The sequence below is a fragment of the Cyprinus carpio genome, chromosome B15, assembly GCF_018340385.1.
Source record: "Cyprinus carpio isolate SPL01 chromosome B15, ASM1834038v1, whole genome shotgun sequence".
Lineage (NCBI taxonomy): Eukaryota > Metazoa > Chordata > Actinopteri > Cypriniformes > Cyprinidae > Cyprinus > Cyprinus carpio.
The window spans coordinates 13,121,793-13,139,598 of record NC_056611.1 but is presented as its reverse complement, the minus strand read 5'-3'; the positions used below and the strand labels follow the sequence as shown (position 1 = coordinate 13,139,598).

The 17,806-nt window shown below is 37.9% G+C and overlaps 3 protein-coding genes and 1 non-coding gene across 9 annotated transcripts; 3 read left to right on the top strand and 1 right to left on the bottom strand.

Annotated features, from left to right (window-relative positions):
- Window positions 1-1,554: 1,554 nt before the first annotated feature.
- trnastop-uca lies at window positions 1,555-1,641 on the top strand. The gene has a single exon. It is a non-coding gene; the product is annotated as a tRNA-Sec (tRNA).
- A 106-nt stretch (window positions 1,642-1,747) lies between these two features.
- LOC109083882 (39S ribosomal protein L28, mitochondrial) lies at window positions 1,748-4,723 on the top strand. 3 transcript variants are annotated; one of them, XM_042739306.1, is made up of 6 exons: window positions 1,748-1,900; window positions 2,168-2,470; window positions 2,595-2,747; window positions 3,799-3,933; window positions 4,034-4,123; window positions 4,210-4,723. In XM_042739306.1, exons 2-6 carry the CDS (start codon window positions 2,183-2,185, stop codon window positions 4,303-4,305), a joined length of 762 nt encoding a protein of 253 aa, XP_042595240.1. In that variant the 5' UTR covers window positions 1,748-1,900; window positions 2,168-2,182; the 3' UTR covers window positions 4,306-4,723. The 3 variants fall into 3 exon arrangements, with proteins under 3 accessions (XP_042595240.1, XP_042595239.1, XP_018954163.1); XM_042739305.1 differs by lacking the exon at window positions 1,748-1,900 and adding an exon at window positions 1,926-2,029; XM_019098618.2 differs by lacking the exon at window positions 1,748-1,900 and adding an exon at window positions 2,008-2,029 and having other exon boundaries at window positions 4,037-4,123.
- Window positions 4,724-6,810: 2,087 nt separating this feature from the next.
- LOC109080218 (transcription factor RelB-like) lies at window positions 6,811-16,458 on the bottom strand. Of its 4 annotated transcripts, none has more exons than XM_042739299.1 (11): window positions 16,336-16,458; window positions 14,640-14,651; window positions 14,167-14,324; window positions 12,218-12,523; window positions 11,019-11,179; window positions 10,816-10,907; window positions 10,547-10,678; window positions 10,334-10,438; window positions 10,032-10,247; window positions 8,991-9,065; window positions 6,811-8,899 (listed from the first exon to the last, which is right to left on the bottom strand). In XM_042739299.1, exons 1-11 carry the CDS (start codon window positions 16,361-16,363, stop codon window positions 8,397-8,399), a joined length of 1,788 nt encoding a protein of 595 aa, XP_042595233.1. In that variant the 5' UTR covers window positions 16,364-16,458; the 3' UTR covers window positions 6,811-8,396. The 4 variants fall into 4 exon arrangements, with proteins under 4 accessions (XP_042595233.1, XP_042595234.1, XP_042595231.1 ...); XM_042739300.1 differs by lacking the exon at window positions 16,336-16,458 and adding an exon at window positions 15,197-15,610 and having other exon boundaries at window positions 14,612-14,651; XM_042739297.1 differs by lacking the exon at window positions 16,336-16,458 and adding an exon at window positions 15,197-15,610.
- Window positions 16,344-17,613, top strand: mos (v-mos Moloney murine sarcoma viral oncogene homolog). Its single transcript, XM_042739303.1, has one exon. The coding sequence runs from the start codon at window positions 16,344-16,346 to the stop codon at window positions 17,331-17,333; it is 990 nt and encodes a 329-aa protein (XP_042595237.1). The 3' UTR covers window positions 17,334-17,613.
- The last annotated feature ends 193 nt before the right edge of the window (window positions 17,614-17,806 follow it).

The window sequence follows — 17,806 nt, the reverse complement described above, 5'->3', positions numbered from 1 at the left end:
AAATAATGACTTTATTCAACAATTCCTCTCCTCTGTGTCTCTCCACATCAGCGAAGCGCCATTTTTGTTATTTATTTGGCAGTCTATGGAACAGACTCAAGCCTCCCAGTTTTCATCCAAAATATCTTAAATTGTGTTCCGAAGACGAATGAAGCTTTTACGGGTTTGGAATGACATGGGGTAAGTGATTAATGACAAAATTTTCATTTTGCAGTGGAGTATCCCTTTAAGGTTCAAAAAACACATTATTTTCCATATAATGTACATTATTGTTGCTCCTCTATGCCCCGCCTTTCTGAAACGAGTTGATTTTTACAAGGCTCATCGTTCTGAAAAGTGAGGTGTGCTCTGATTGGCCAGCTATCCAGTGCGCTGTGATTGGCCGAATACCTAAAGCATGTGACGGAAATGTTATGCCCCTTAACACACTGTGATGCCCTGTGTCCTGGGCAGAACAAGACAAAAACAATAAAACCCCTTATAAACGAGGTGTTTGTTTCATTCAGTAGGGACATAATTACTGATTATAATGACTTATACTGTGTTTTTATGCGTTGCATTGCGTATCCTGCCATGTAAACATAAAACCATGTCTGGAGAAACGACAAACAACAATGAATCATCAGTGGCAAATTCTTTATATATAAAAAACGTACTTACAGTCTGTGAGTCAGAAGCACCAGAATGTCCTTGCAAAGTTGGTACTGAGGAAAGGCCAGTGGGCTGATTGAGCTGCAGTCTGTATTTCCTCAGCGACCAGCTCAGATCAGATCTAGGCATGACAGAGCGGATGTCGTCCTCTTTCAGAAGGCCAAACAAAGTAGTTTCGCTTTAACAATGAAACACACAGCATCTCCACAACGGCGGCGTGGCAGCAACAATACTACAGCGAGAATCAAAGTTATGCCTCCTTTCTTTGCCGGAACATTTGGGCCGTGTTATGCAAATTTTCCCACATCCTGACATAGACATGTGGGGGCGTGTTAGAACAAGCAGTTTTAGGAGGGCGTGGTTGACTCTTATAAGAATATCTCTTTGTGTTTGAGACTTTAGTCTTTGCAACTCTACAGATCTTCTTTATTCACCAAGAGCTTGTAACACTCCACAGAGAAAGGAAAAATTGAAATCGCATCACATGACCCCTTTAAGATAAACATCTGTAAAACATCTGTTAATGCTAAAATGCTATAATTTCATCCTTTCTTACATTAGAAAATAGCAATATACAATGAAAAAAGCAAGCATGCCTGATTCTGATATAAGTCACAGCAAAGAATGAATGATTAACAAAGCAAGGGAAGTATGTAAATCTCCGCCCTACGTTTGGACCAATAGCAAGTAATTAATTTGCATGTGGTGCAGAGCTGGCTTTGTTGTAGAATTTCTGCAAATTTCGTATTTCCTTCAACTTCTTACTATGGGAGGCAACAATATATCATAAAGTAATCATGATATGCTGTTAAAAAAAACAGGTTCATAAATAACACTCACCATAGATGTAACACATAGCGCAAAAGAGACCTATATATTGACGCGGTCTCATCTCTGTCAAATGCCCGGATGAACCTCGGTGGTCCGGGGTGCAGGCTTCAAACCTGTAGCTGCTTAGCGGCAGAGTGGTTCAATTCCACCTTTCGGGCGCATGACAAATTATCCGCTGAAGAGAGATGTTGACACAAGTGAACTTTTAACAAATAAGGGTGGAAATCTGAATTATTTTAGACCCCAGCTAGACCACTACTGTTAAACCACCGGAAGGTCAGCCGTGCAAACAACCAATCAGCGCAGTAAACACTGGCGTCTGTCACAGGAAGTGACGTGAGGTGCCCTTGGTTAGCTTGACAGCGTGTGCTGATAATGTAAAATTAAATTAAACGTCCTCTGTTCGCGTCATTCCTCGGTAAGAATGCTGATCTGTATACAAGCCTTTTTCTTATTCGTAGCTTTGCATTTTTATATTATAAAGCGTTTATTTGAATTTTTGGCTGTAGCTTATCAGCTGATTTACAGTTTTATGTGTGTATATAGTGTATGTATGTATATTATTTGTATATATTACTATTCTATATTACTATTAACCTCTGAACTTGCACCCTATTCTATATTACTATGTAGAATATTATTATTATTATTATATGTTTGTGTACTCTATACCCTTCTTTCTTAGGTTTTGTCCATTAAAATGCCTCTACACAAGTATCCACCAAAAATCTGGGAAGCCCTGAAGCTGCAGAAGGGCATCTACGCCCGTGTACCCCAGCACTACCTGCGCTCTCTGCAGGACAACACCCCTCCTTCACCTGTGCACTGGAGGCCTCTGGGTGTCAAATACAGACTCCGTCCTACAGCGGGACACAGAGAGCGCGTGCAGGATGTGCCTGTCCCCGTCTATCACCCGCCAGAGTCACAGAGCGGACTCTGGGGGGGAGAAGGCTGGATATCTGGCTTTAGATATGCTAAAGATGACAAGGTAAGACTGAAGAGAGAACTACAGTAATTCTGAACATTGATTTGGGTTCTTTTATGTGACTAGTGGATAAAAGAGAATGTTTCTTGAAGTAGACTTATCCTGTAATATGTATTTGTCACACCAGCTTTCTTCAAGACTGCGCAAAACCTGGAAGCCGCAGCTGTTTAACAGAGAGCTGTACAGTGAGATCCTCGACCAAAAGTTCACTGTAACGGTCACAGCTCGCACGCTGGAGCTTATCGATGCTGCTTTTGGCCTCGACTTCTACATTCTTAAGGTGAGGAGTAATCAAAAGTCTGTATATATTCATAATTTTACAAAAATCCTAATACATTTGTATAATAATGTATATTTATATAGTAATATTTCATGTTTGAAATGTTTTTTTATTATTATATAAAAAAAAAAATGAAGGCCTAAAAAATCTGTATTTAATGCTTTATCATTTTACAGAAATGTTAAGAATTTTACATAATAGATATTTGTATAGTAATATTTATACCTATTAATAATATCTATTATTGTATATTTATTCTTATCTTAATAAATGATGAAGTCCTCAAAATCAGTAGCGTTTAGTATGTTTTAGCATTTTACAAAAATTAAAATAATTTTATATAATAATTTTTACACAGTAATTTAATATAAAAATATTGTATAAAATGTTATTGTGTATTGATTATTATATTTTTAAAAAATTGAGTTTTCAGAAGTCTGTGGCATTTAGTGTGTTTTTTTATTTTATATAGATTACAATAATTTTACATAATATGTGTTTATAGATTAGATTGTATAAAATTGTTTCATTTATTATTGGATATAATTAAAATATAATATATATAATAAACAATTAAGTACACGTTTGTGGCATTGCAATTTACAAAATTATGGTAGTCTTATGAAATTGTTTTTATATATATATATATATATATATATATATATATATATATATATATATATATATGTATATTGTATAAAATGATTTCAGTTATTGCAAGTTCTCACATATATACAGTATGGCATTTAATATGTTTTATTATTTTGGATTAATTTAAATAGTTTCATATAATAATGTTTATTTAGAAATATATAATATATACAATTGTATATCTTATTGTATATTTATTATCATACTACATTATTGTGTAAAATATGTCTTTTTCTAAACTAAGAATATATGTAAATTGTTTGTGAAACCATTTTTGTGTAAAGGGTCATTCGGTTCAGTGTACTTTAACAATTTACATAAGAATCCATTTTTTTAATCATTTATACTAGAAAATCTTACAGCAGAATGTGGTCGATATCTTGTATTTCTTTTAAATCAGACACCGAAGCAAGATTTGAACTCCAAGTTTGGAATGGATCTAAAACGTGCGATGCTTTTACGTCTGGCACGGAAAGACACAGATCTGCACCCTCATGATCCGTCTCGCAGGGAGAAAATCTACAACTGCTACAAGGTGAGATGAGTTGATTATCTTGATGTGTATTTGCAGCCATATGGTATTGATGATCATCCTGTGTGTTTTCTTCACTTGCCTTGCTCTCGTTTCTTACAAGCAGCAGTTTGAGATCCCAGAGGAGGAGGCTGAATGGGTGGGTTTGAGTCTAGAGGAAGCAGTGGAGAAACAGAGGCTCCTGGAAAAGAAGGTAATGAAATAAACAGGAGTATAAAGGACAGTCACAGCATGTCAAGTCGCTATCATCAGATAAATAATACTCCTTTTCTGTCTCAGGATCCAGAGCCTCTTCACAAGAGTTTGGCGAAGAACCTTGTGGAGGAGCTCGCCATTAAGAAGCTCTCAGAGCCTCAGATTGTGGAGAAAAAATGACATCCTCCATATCTGTCATACAGTCTGAAGAATAAACAATATTGTATTTATTTTGTATTAAAATCACCAACAGCTTGCTGATATTCTGTATATATATTATTTTTACTTAAAAATAAATTGAATCAGAGATGTATTTGCCGAGCTGATAGAAATATTAAATTTTCTGGCTATTTGGAAACTGTAATGTTCTACTAATAATGTTTCTCATTGGTTATCTTTTTGAAAACCAAATCCTAAAATTCTAGTAATGTTCTTTTAAGGTTCTCTTTTTATTATTCTTTAGGTGTAAACAATTTATTTAATGTTTATTTATAGGTTTATTTATTTATAACCATCAGAACTTTCGCAGAAGGTTCTGGGAACCAAAAATTGTTTGCTGGATGCAGCAAAGAATAAAGATTTTATAAGTTGACATTTACATTTCAAATCACGTTTTGTTTAGTAAATCGTATAGAGTGTATTGTACAGCAAGTTCTTGTCACTGAATTTGTTTGTATCAATCCACTTGTCTGTGTTTGCACATTCATGGAAGTCTGTTTATTATTGGTGAGAATTTTTCAGTGACACTTTATCAAAGCTACATATTCATATTTACGCCAGTAGGGGGCGACAAGTAACTGTTTATCTGTCGTGTAATTCTGAGAAAAAAGACATAATTGTGAGTTTATTCGCAGTTCTGACTTTATTTCTCAGAATAACGAGTTTATATCTCACAATAATGACTTTTTAACTCACAATTGCGAGTTTATATCACCTAATTCTGAGAAAAAAAAGTCAGAATTGTGAGTTTATTTTCATTCAATTCAGACTTTATTTATCAGAATTGCGAGTTTATATCACAATTATGACTTTTAAACTCACAATTGCGCGTAATTCTGAGCAAAAAATTCAGAATTGCGAGATAAAAAGTTGCAATTATCTTAATTTTTTATTCAGTGGCGGAAACAGGCTTCCATACTAAAATGCAAGTTACTCATTAACTTAAAGTTTTTAAAAGCTGTTGTATAAAAGTATCACATTTTCATCAGAAAAAAAAAAACTCTAATTGCTTTGGTGAGCAGTAGCTACTCTGAAAACAGCGCTTGATATTTCTGTCAAAAATTATTTAAATTATAAATTTTACATTACAAAATATTTACACCAATTATTATAAATGTATGTTGTCTGAAAACCTTCCTTTTGGCGCCATGTGTTTTATACACTCCCATTGCCCAATACTGGACTTTATAGGCTTTACGAAATAGTTTCCGTAGAGCTTGTCGATGTTAAAACTGGTTAGTCAGAAGTTGCAACAGAGAGAGAGAGAGAGAGCAGGCAAGCACAAATTTTGTTGTTTACGTTAATAGTTGTTAAAGGTCATCTTGAGTCATGTGAGTCAAGGTGTGAAATCACTTCTCAAGAGAGTTACAACACATAAACACACAAAAACATCTTTTGATTTAAAGTCACTGTTAGGTCATAATGAATTCTTGAATTAAAATCAAAGCATCAATTTATGCATCATCTCTTAAAGTTTGATGAATGACTGTGTGAGTCGATTTTCTCAGATTGTGATGTTGAATATGTGTAGCTATTGCTCTGAACTCTTATATATAGTATCAGAGAACTGCAACAAAGCACAACAATAGCTGTAGTGAATGAGGAAGTGAATAGACTTCTTTTTTCCCGATTCCCTTGTAGCTTTTAAATATAAGAACGTGTGGTGGCATGAAATGAAAGGTTTGGAAGGTTTGAATTCCTTTCAGACTGATGGAAATTTATTTCCGGCTTAAACTCATGTCGATTAAGGCATTTACATGAAGGCTTTTCAATCCGATTACGAACTGATTATTTGGATGCAAATAAATGTAAGGCAAGGCAAGTTTAAGTATATAGCACATTTCATACACAATGGTAATTCAAAGTGCTTTACATAAATAGAAGTAAAATAATCAAAAAAAAATCACCAGAAAAAATTTCCAGTCTCTGTAGAAGCATGTTATAATCGACAGTGTCAAACGCAGCACTGAGATCTAGCCATACCAGCACTGATATTTTGCCCAAATCAGAATTAAAGCAAACATAATTTATTATCTTAATGAGCACTGTCTCTGTGCTGTGATGCGTTCGGAAACCAGATTGAAAATGGTCCAGCTATCCATTTGAGTTTAAGTAGTTGTTCAGCTGAATAAAAACTACCTTTTCAATAATCTTTCCTATAAAATGATGATTTAATATTGGTCTATAGTTGCTCAATATGGTGTTATCAAGATTGTTCGTTTTCAGAAGAGGCTTAACAACTGCAGTTTTCAGGGAGTTTGAAAAAGTCCCAGAAAGAAGCAAGGTGCTCACCACTTTCAAAGAGATCTGCTTCTAAACAGTTAGAGGCAGATCTCTTAATGTTAATGCGATGAGGTGGATTTGGTTGGACTTTGGCCTTAGTGCCGCCTACTCTCGAGACAGGAAGAAATTATGATTATGCCGGTGACTAATAAAGCAAGTACACTAAGGGACAGCAAAACGGAGTCATTTGCCAGAACACACGTTTTTAATATTGACAGCAACAACACACTATAAGAAGCAGAATGTGACATTATTTGATAGCATAAAGGATTTTTACACAGGACAATAAAAATCACAGCAGTATTACAGACACTAAATGTGTATAAATGAACAAAATGCTTTCCGATGGTTATGCTTGTGAATCCAGCTTCCTTCACATTGAAGTGACAGACAAAATCACTAAAATCTTTTTGCCACTGACTCATTGACTACATTCATTTCACTTTCCTATGCAAACTCACATCATGACATAACCAGGCATGACATGTTTCCGTGGATAAGTAACCTGACTATTCTCATTGAAAAATCAAATCCTGTGCAATACAGCCAATCAGAACATATCTGATGTAAAATACACAACTTAAGACCAATTTTAGAATCTTAGACCAATTCAATTTCTTTGTGCACGGGGCTTCAAATCCAAAATCCCCTCTGACACATTAAAATGTGGTAATTAATGTATATAAATTACATAAAACATATTACAAAAGCCAAAAAAGGTCAAATGAAACATTTCCTTTTCTTTGGGCTTTAATTTAGACTTTGGTTAGCAAGCTAAGAAGCCATTCACACAGAAGATTTCTTTGTGTTTAAAAAAAATGAGACACAGGCAGTGGAATGGAAAAAAAAACAAGTTCTAGAGAAGATAAGAAGCTGAACTTTTACCTTGAGCGCCATGCTTTTAGAACATTTTGTCATGCACAATATGCTTAAGTGCAACGGTCAAACATCCATCTTGTGCATGTTTACATAGAAAAACAATGGAAAAGCGGCGCAGTGAAGTGGAAAAACGTTCTGTGTGAACAGCCCCTAATAGCATAGCATAGTGCTAACTAGTTAACCCAATATCACAATTTTCGAGCACTGTTTTTGATCAGGAGTTACAAACGGCCACAAATGGGCAGAGGATTCAATGCAAAATTTTATTGTTGCCAATTAGATGACAGAAATGACTTATGTTTTATGTTGTCGTGTCACACCTGGCTTGATCATGGTGTCAGATTGGTATGAATTACATGAATTAATCCAGCTGCTACTTCAGAATTATGTTTAAACGTCTAATTTTGTCCCCTTAATGCTGTTAACTGAAATTCCTCTGTGGATGGACTGTTCCGAAATGTTCAAAACAAATATCACGTTACACTACAACGTGAATTTGGGTCTGGGACAATCTACAGCATACTAATAGGTTCTGCTCAGAAATCCACACAATAAATTAGCGAATGACAGACATAACTGGCACATCACAAGCAGCATCTGTTGCTCCCTTTTTACCAGAAAACATAATGGCTACATGCTTCTCCCACCTTTCGTTGGCTACCATGGTGTCTAGTCCATTTACAAGACCAGTGGCTGAGCAGATGATTTACTTCATTAGTATGTTCATACTACAAACAGGAAGTCAGATAGTGCCAGCTGAACAGGTTTAGCAGTCAATAACAATTTTGACTTAGTCTGGGTCTTTTCCTAGTCCAAAAATGATTTGATAGTCAATAGTGACTGTATGTCCAAAGTCCCAATAGTCAAGACATAAGAGTCCACAGTGGCATTCAGTGGTCCAAGTCGTTCTCGCTCTTCACAGGGGAAAACATGAGACCTTCGATGTTCTCCAGATCTGGTGGGTAGGCCTGATTCTCATTTACCATCTGACTGAAGTGTGCGTCGTTTATAGACGACATATTCATCATAGGTTGACTGGTGTTCAATTTCATATCTGTGCCATCTAAACCAAAGTTGAGATCGCCATGGAAAAATAACTGAGTAAGAAACTGGTCTGAACCTTGCTGGGATTGGTCTGGTCTGTAGCTGGCAAGGCATTGGGAAATGCCTTTGAGGACGGTGTCCAAAGTTTCTGGGTCCAGGCTAACACAACCGTCCTCTTGTTTAAGGTCTTCATTATAGGGAATTTCCTCCATGACCTGGGATGGCATGTGGACACCTCCGTCCATAACAGGGACTGCCATGGAAGCATTGGGAACGTTGCAGTCGAGAGGGGCGTAGAATTGGTTGTCAAAATGCTGTGACATGCTGAGTTCATTTGCAATGTCTTGATCTGCGAGAGGAGGGAAATAAAACACTCATGCAGTCAATAAAGTTTGAGAGAGTGATATTAAGGTTTCTGTTTATTTTAGAAACATGCTTACTTTGAGGAACGCTGCATGGCTCGCTGATCTTCACGTCAGATTTCATTTTCCTCTTGCGGTTGACTCCGTAAGGATCTGCAGATCAAAAGAGCAAATCAGATTAACCTTCCTTCCGTGTCACAGGGTGACAGGAGCATGTAATGGCGCTGACTAAAAAAAGCACTGACTATAACAGAATCATTTGTGTACTGACAAAAGAAGACCTCTTATAAAGTATTGCAGTTTCCTCATGCATACTTTCAGTTTAAACTACTATAATGCTGCTATTAATAATGAAAAACCAACACAGTGACAAACCCTCTTTTTGCAATATTTTAGAAACTAGTAAGAGAAGAGCTGATTAATTTCTGGGATATCTAGGCGTCTTTGCTTCAGTTAACCGTTCTATCGGTCTGCTTTTGTATGCGATTACTTTTAAACACAAGAAACCTGAAAAACCATAACTGACATTATTAGGACCATTACACCTTTTACTCAAAAAAAAAAAAATTACATAATAGCATTCTAAACTTATTTATTTACAAAGAAATGCATACTGTAATTCAGGAAGGATGCACTAAATAGATCAAAAAATTATGATTAAGAGTCAAAACTTTTCAATTTCAATTTCAAATAAATTTTATTATTTTCAACTTCTTGGAATTATCACAGTTTCCACACTAATAATAACTGTTTTCAACATAAAAAATAAAAATGTTTTGTGAGCAGCAAATAAGAATATTGTATCTAATATGATTTCTAAAGGATCATGTGATACTGAAGACTATAGTAATGATGCTGAAAATAACATTTAGTTATTTTTAGAGTTATTTCACAATATTACTGTTTTACTGTATTTTTGATCAAATAAATGCAGCCTTGGTGGGCATAAGAGACTTCTTTCGAAACTCTGCCACTAAATTTTTGAATGGAAGGATATTTATACATTTTACTAAATTTTTTAGCTGTTGATTTAGGGGTGAAATACACCCCAGATATTCCCTCACAACTGTCACCGTATGTTATCTATTCATCTTGTCTTTATGGCGTCTGATAACTCACCTGCATTGTCTGGGACGTAAGTGAACTTGACTGGCTCGCTGTCCATCCGGTCAGACATGCGGCGAAGACACACACTGACCTCCTCCTCCTCGGTTATATTCTGCTCCCTGAAGGGTGGGGACTTGAAGACGATGGCGATTTGCCGGTGGACATCAGTCTGAGCAAACTCCGCCTTGGCCTCCCAGTCGTCCTTGCTGAAGATTATCTCAATGTCATCTACGGAAGTTTCCAGATATACAAATGACTCCTTTTAGAACAACTGCATCGAGGAATTTAATATGACGTATTTAAAGTCCACTTACCTTTCTGCACTTTGTCACAGAGCATGTAAATTTCAGTCTTTCCTGTGCAGGGGCCTCTGACAATATTAAGCCGATTGATTTTCAGCTCTGCCGTTGTGGTCGCCTCTAATCAGAAAAACAGAAACAATCCAAACATCATCTACCAGGAAACTACAGAGAGTTCGCAAGCTTGAGTGGAGTATGTTTCTGGCCCAACATGCATCTTGCTCTTACTCTTGTCATAGACGGGGTTGGAAACCACAGGGGCGAGGGGGATTCGGTCTCCATCCTTTCGTTCCAGCTCACACTGGAAACACAGTCTCACCACGTTCATGTCCATGTCCTCAATGCTCTTAGAGTGGCCCGCTGGTGGAGAACAAGACAAAAACATTCAACAGATGCACATGCTCTACTACAGCGGAAGAGTATTATTAGGATATTATGGAGGTTGCTCACTAAGTTTCAAAACAGAGCCAATCAGTCTGCAATATTCAACAACTCACTGTTAAACGGATCAATATTCTTGTTTCTCCTCTTCTGCAGTGAGGCATCAAGTTCCTTCCTCCGCACACACTGGATGCCAAGATTTGCAAAGCTGGAAAACACCAACATAGTCAGGCAGGAAATAACATTTTTACACTCAGATCACATTCTGCTGACCATGCTGTCACTCAAAATATTAGAAAGAAGTTTAGTAGAAAGATACCTGTGTCGCCGAGCGCTGTGGGGATTGATGTGGATGACGCAGATGCCATCTGCACAGTCTTTCCCGACCAAGCAGTGTGGGTGTGGGCGGTATGGGATGTCCTTTGTCACAAGAGACACGGTGACCATCACTTTCTTAATGTTTTCAATGGGACCTTGGATCTAAAACAGGTGAAAAGATAAAAGAGTTTTACTTTCGCTTTCATGCCAACTGGGTCTTTGTGGTTGCATTATTGGCCCAGCCTATTGTGTTGAAAATACCCATTTATGGACATTTCACAATGGAAAAACTGACTAGTGAATATGTTTGTTTGTGTGGTTTAAAGGTAATTCCCTCCGTCAGAGCCCACGCGTCGCACTCCACCTCAAGGGAACTTTCATTTTTAACTGCAATTACAAGTTTAACTTGATTTCATATACAATAAACCACAAACCATTACGGGGAAGCCCCAATGCTATGGGATAGTCGGTGCATTCCAGACACACCCACTGAATCAAATAAGGAGTGCAAATCAATTTCGAATTCATGTAAATGGAAAACTAACAACGGAAATGAAATGAGTTTTACAAGGTCTAATTGATGATATCATTTTTAACCCTATATGGCCAGCTGTTTTATACACTAACTTCTATGGTCTCTCAATCATCCGCAAGATCAAAACTTTAAGGAAAAGCAAACTGATTGCTTTTTAACAAATAAAACACTTTTTAGTATAAAAATTCTAAAAATGTCCAGTTGAAGTAAGAATAATGTTAGTACATTTTATATTGTTAGTAATATTTCAAGATGAAGAAAAATGAGCTTTACTTGATTATCCATTATCATTTTTTAGAAAAATCCTGTTAAAATGTGGGTATCAAACAAGCATTTATGTTCATCTCTCAATCATCATTGTGCATTGCATTTAATGTTTAACCCCGATAAATATCAGCAGCTGCACCAAACTGCATATTTTTGCTCAGTTTGGAACTGTTTTGTCCTCCTCGAGTATGAGCTCTATGTTCTCCTAGAAAATACTAAATGAACTGTAACAGCCTGATGAATCAAGCACAATACTCAACAAGAAAAAAATGATTTTTCGTTTGTTTCAACAGATGTTTCATTTTAAAAAGAGGATTTACAGGGCTATTTAACTTCTAAAAATACAGTTGTCGACTCATTTATTAGCATCCATCCCAAACCTTCTTCCTGTGACTCACTTCAATGGCAGGCAGGGTCTTGCTGGAGTCAGTGCTGGAGGCTCCGAGGATGCTGCCCGCGGATCGTCCCTCGCACTCATAGCGAAATCGCATGCCGCGCTCCTTCGGCTGCTCCACCACCACCAGCTCTGGCTTTTCCAGGAAGCGCTCCAGATGTTCTGTTCCAGTCTGCGGAGGATGAAGACTCTGGGGTGCTAAGGACGACTGTCCACGTCGCTGAGATGCCACTTTGTGGCTTCGCATGGAATGCATCGGCGCCATACCATCAGTGTGCGCCGTTGGGGTCTGGTCAAAGCTGTATGGATTCTGAGAAAAGAGAGATGCAAGCTAAATTTTAAAATATGAAGAAAATTAATGGTGCTTCTCTGTAGAAAAGTTCCTTGCTATACAGTTGCAAAGGTTTCTGAATGGCTTTTAACACGGTATTTATAGTCTCTACTTTACTAAACAGTTTTTAACAGATTGTTCACACCAAGAAAAGTAGCTATAAGGATGGTTAGAATAATAGTGTCCAAATCAATGCACAATTGTGTTGTCTCCCACCTTAAATAATGTAGTCGGGTGAATTCTGATTGGCTTCAAAGTTTTTATTGTTTATCAGCTGGAAAAAAATAGTTTTGAAAGTGTTTCCACATAATGTTATTTCTCTTGATCATTATTGTTGTAGTGTGAATTTCCCTGCTCTCATTGAATTAGAATGAATATTAAAAATGTATCATTATAATTATAGCCCCTGGTGTGGCTTCAACAGCTGGCTTTCCAGAAAAAAAATAAATGAAGAAACAAGTGAACAGAGGAAGAGACTAAATATTTAAACAAACAGACAAAGCTTTGTCAAAAGGGTTTACATGTTCAAGTTAAAAAAAGAAATGGCTTGCCAATCACTGAATAATTTATTTTCAAAGCAATGAATCAGCAACACAAAGCATTCAGAAAACCACATTAGCTTGTATTATTACTACACTGGATTCACATGTTCCTTATCTGATTTGACCAATTTTTGAAATCATTAACGGAAAGACAAACAATTCACCTTCAACTCACTCGAAGCAACCACCAAAAAAAAAAAACAGCAAGAGAGAAAGAGAAAGTAAGTGTGTGAAAAAGAGTGTGTGATAAAAGAGAGTGAGAGAAAATAACAGTTTGTTTTACATGTGCAGATACTTAACAATAACAGAGCAATAAAAGCATTTTTTAGGAGACAAAAGACAAACACCAAATCTGGACATGCCTGAGAACAGACTCAGATCGCTTACACAAAGAGCCGCTGAGAAGAGCCAGAAGCAGCATGGTGAAGAAACAGGAAGCTCACAGAGCTGGACGAAAAACCAGCCAATGAGAAAGTGAGAAGCAGAGAGGAGGGTATGAGACTGAGTGTCTTTTGTATGGGGGAGAGGAGCATGAGTGGAGAGAACGCTAACTGAAAGTAGGCATCGAATTACAATCACCCGTCGAAGAGTAAAAAAGCCTGCTGTCATGAATAACAAGTTTCGATATCTACTAAAAAAAAAAAACACAAAACATTTTATATAGAGAGCGAATACACTACAGAGTTTGACGCATCATCCAGGGCCATAGCACAAACGAAACAGGATGAGTTACGCACCAAATACAGTTGTTAGTGTTAAAGGGACAGTTCACCCAAAAATGAAAATTCTGCAATCATGTCATTCCAAACCTAGTATGACTTTCTAGAAGACAAAAGAAGATATTTTGGAAGTCGATGATCTTCAGCATTCTTCAAAATATACTCTTTTCATGTTCCGCAGACGAAAGTAATTCATACCGGTTTGGAACAACATGATGGTGAGTAAATGATGACAGGATCTTCATCTTTGGGTGAATTATCCTTAGAAGGGTTTCAGAAAACTATGTACAATATTAATAGTAATGCCAGCTCTAATGACTGCTCTTTTGGTTCATTTTGGTGTAACAGCAGAAAGACTCACATGTGGAGCTGCTCCTCTAGAGACCAACACCGGTGCAGTGCTTCTCCTGCTTCTGGACGGCGGATCAGCTGGCTGGCTGTCCTGGTCCACAGGTGGAGGAGGAGGTCCAGGGAGCCGCTCTTTGACTGTTTTCTCCGTAAGGTACTCTTCTATAATATCTGAGGCACAGGTTTGATGATTATAAATATGAGCTCTAGTTAAAGAGATCACTTAAAAATACTTTTTTTTTTTCTCTCCATGTGACACAAAAGCAGATGTTAGGCAGAATGACACACTCGTGTACTTTCATCTGCGTGGAGAAACATGGTGACTGGGGCTGCATAACAGCTCCTTTTGTGTTTCATGGAAAGTCATTGAGTTGGAACGAAACAAAGGCGAGTAAATAATGAACTATTTCTGTAACACCACAAAACACGCAATAGATTAATGAACAAACCAAGGTCACCTCACAATGACGTCACATGGTCACTCACCTAGATCTAGGTCTGCACAGGGAAGCATGATGGGGAAAAAAAGACGAGAAAACCAGTTAAACCTGAGCATTTTCGGAAACCGAAACTGAAAGCAACTTTTTTTTATTTATTTATATAACATATAAAATTATCCGTCGTCGTTTGATAACTGTGTCTGCAGCCGCTTGATTTTATAATCAGCTAATAAACAACTGGCTTAAAATGAGTCCTAAAACATATCAGATGATAAACATACTTCTCGACAGATTATAAACATTATTTTTGCGACAGTAAAACAGGAAAGACATTCGCGGGCCTGTGTTGTTGTTTCAATACAGGCCTGTAACTCTGGAAACACCCACTTCTCTTAGAAAACAACTTAGTTTCGATGATGCCCTGAACTTTCTTGTCATAAAACGTAATAAAACCTGATATGGCGATAGCCGCCGTTCGAGTTGAGTGCATAACGCGCACATAATGCACAGCTTAGGCGTGAAGTAGAGCAAATTAATATTCCTAAAACATGCTGAATCAGAGGGACACAAGGCCGAAGTGAAGCTGTAGGACACTGAACTGACCTCCCGCTGCGCCGCTCCCAGCGCTCATGGTTCTCATTGCAGGCGCGAAGTAGAATATAAATGAGTCTCGTTGGTTTCTTCACTCTTGTGGGTCGATATTGTGTTGAATCGTAATCCTCCGAAACCGCGATCAGATCTCATCAGTCCCGCGTTATGGAGTCATTTCCGGGTGCTTCGCCTGTTTTTGCGTTTTTTTTTTTTTTTTTTTGAAGCCTGAAGTTAACGGAAGCTTTTTGGGAAAGAGATCTCGAGAGCAAGTGAGAGACCGCTGTATCTGTGGCTCCTCCACTAACGATTGTGACATGACAAACACCTTCGGAGCGTAGTTTCTTTCACTTTTTCTCTTGGTAAACTACAAGATCTGGTGGGTGGAAATCCCCTTACGTCACATCTGGGGAAGCCCCAAGATTCATCACCATGACAACAACTAACAAGCGCACCAATTCTAACATAACCGATACGTCAAGTAAAAATAAATAATAATTTGTATATATATATATATATATATATATATATATATATATATATATATATATATATAGAGAGAGAGAGAGAGAGAGAGAGAGAGAGAGAGAGAGAGAGAGAGAGAGAGAGGTACATGTTATATATATATTTTATAATGTATTAAATACTAATAACTTCCAAGTAGTAGCTCTGACAGTGAAAGAGTTGATAGTCACATGACCTCTAGTGTAAATATTGCAGATTAACACCGACTGATGTAATGAGGGCACACTGAGCCTGTTGTTTTCATCATCGAGTCAGCATTTGTTAAAGCAGCACAGTAATTAAGACAGAAACTCTGAGGCGCAGATAACGCAGGTGATTTATATAACTTCAGAAATCTAATAAATCTAAATTTTTCATTTTAAAGGTAGGCCTATGCAAATATCGCCTACACACCAAGTACCCACATACTTTCATAGATTATATATATATATATATATATATATATATATATATATATATATATATATATATATATATATATATATATATATATAAATAAATTAAATCACTTGACATTTTCGCTCGGCGCGTGAAGGTCATATGACAGACGTGCATAAAATGATCACGTGAATGCTCCCACGCGAAGCAGAGCCCCGAATTTAGCGAACAGCACTCGGGTTCACGGTTACCATGCACTATGCCGTCACCAATCCCCATCACCCGACTGCTGCCGAAGGATTTTGGCCTGGAGTTTGGCGCGTGCAGCAGCCCGATATCCAAAACCGCGAGTGGATATACGCTGCGTGTGCCCACAAACGCGTTCCACGGTAAGATCGCGCACAGACTGTGGTCCTCTGTGATTCACTGGCGAGAGTTGCAGGCTCTGGAGCCCATCGGCAGCGGTGGATTCGGCACGGTGTTCAAAGGCACATACTTTGACCAGACTGTTGCTGTGAAGAAAGTGAGATGTGTGAAAAACAAACTGGCATCGAGGCAAAGTTTCTGGGCGGAACTCAATGCGGCGCACCTGCACCATCAAAGCATCGTGCGCGTGATCGCAGCCACCACGTGCACACCTGCGCACCTCAGCACCAAAGACAACATCGGGACGATTGTTATGGAGTTCGCCGGCGCCCTAAACCTACAGCAGGTCATCTACGGACTCGCGGACCCGTTGCCTATGGACAAGTGCTTGAGATATTCAGTTGACATCGCGCGTGCGCTCCAGCATTTGCACGCGCACGGCATAGTCCACTTGGATGTAAAACCTGCCAATGTTTTGGTGTCAGAACAGGGTGTTTGTAAGCTGGCAGATTTTGGGTGCTCTTTCAAACTATCCAGTAAAAGCGACACCGTGACGCACCTGAGTGAAATCGGTGGCACGTTCACGCACCGCGCGCCCGAGCTGCTGAAGGGAGAGGAGGTTTCTCCGCGCGCAGACGTGTATTCGTTTGGCATCACGATGTGGCAGCTCCTCACCCGAGAGCCGCCGTACGAGGGGGACAGACAGTATATTCTGTACGCCGTCGTGGCGTATAACCTGCGCCCTTCCATCACCAGGGATGTTTTTATCCAGTCTTCTCTTGGACAGAAGTGTCAAAAACTGATCAGTCTGTGCTGGGACGGCGACCCCAGCATCCGACCCACCGCAGATCAGCTCCTTAATGAACTAAACATTTTATTGTGAATTTGCACCACACGGACCCTCCAGACTCAAAAAAAATATCTTCATCTTGAAATGTTTTTTATTGTAATGTTTTGTAAGTTTAATTTTGTAACCTTTTTATTGTTAAGCAAAATTATTTTAAATATCAAAAGATCTTTAATTAAATGTTTACTTCTGTTTAAAGCCGGCCTTTTGTGTGATTTGTAATATTTCTGAATAAATGTAGCCTGTTGGTTGATATTTACTAATTAATGTGAGGTGAGCATTGATTTGGCCTACAAATAAAAGTTTAGAAGTTCAATAAAATTAATTTTACTTTTATATTCAATTAGTAAATAAACGCTGTTGAAGTTACTTTGTTCGTAATTAAGCACGTTTTACCCACATAGGACAGGAACAGCAAAATGTTTGACAATTACGTATGACTAATTTTACATGGAGCGGGTCGCCTTATAGTGGCGATCATATATGATGATCACAGCTCTATAAAAAAA

What these genes read in the sequence shown, in the direction of transcription:
- LOC109080218 (XM_042739296.1), bottom strand. Translation starts at nt 13,695, where the DNA reads ATGACAGCAGGCTTTTTTACTCTTCGACGGGTGATTGTAATTCGATGC. An exon ending in GAATATTGATCCGTTTAACA is followed by an intron (nt 10,679 to 10,815) that starts GTGAGTTGTTGA and finishes GTTCTCCACCAG; the next exon opens with CGGGCCACTCTAAGAGCATT. An exon ending in CTGTGACAAAGTGCAGAAAG is followed by an intron (nt 10,248 to 10,333) that starts GTAAGTGGACTT and finishes AAACTTCCGTAG; the next exon opens with ATGACATTGAGATAATCTTC.
- LOC109083882 (XM_042739305.1), top strand. An exon ending in GATATGCTAAAGATGACAAG is followed by an intron (nt 2,471 to 2,594) that starts GTAAGACTGAAG and finishes TTGTCACACCAG; the next exon opens with CTTTCTTCAAGACTGCGCAA. An exon ending in AGAGGCTCCTGGAAAAGAAG is followed by an intron (nt 4,124 to 4,209) that starts GTAATGAAATAA and finishes TTTCTGTCTCAG; the next exon opens with GATCCAGAGCCTCTTCACAA.
- mos (XM_042739303.1), top strand. Translation starts at nt 16,344, where the DNA reads ATGCCGTCACCAATCCCCATCACCCGACTGCTGCCGAAGGATTTTGGC.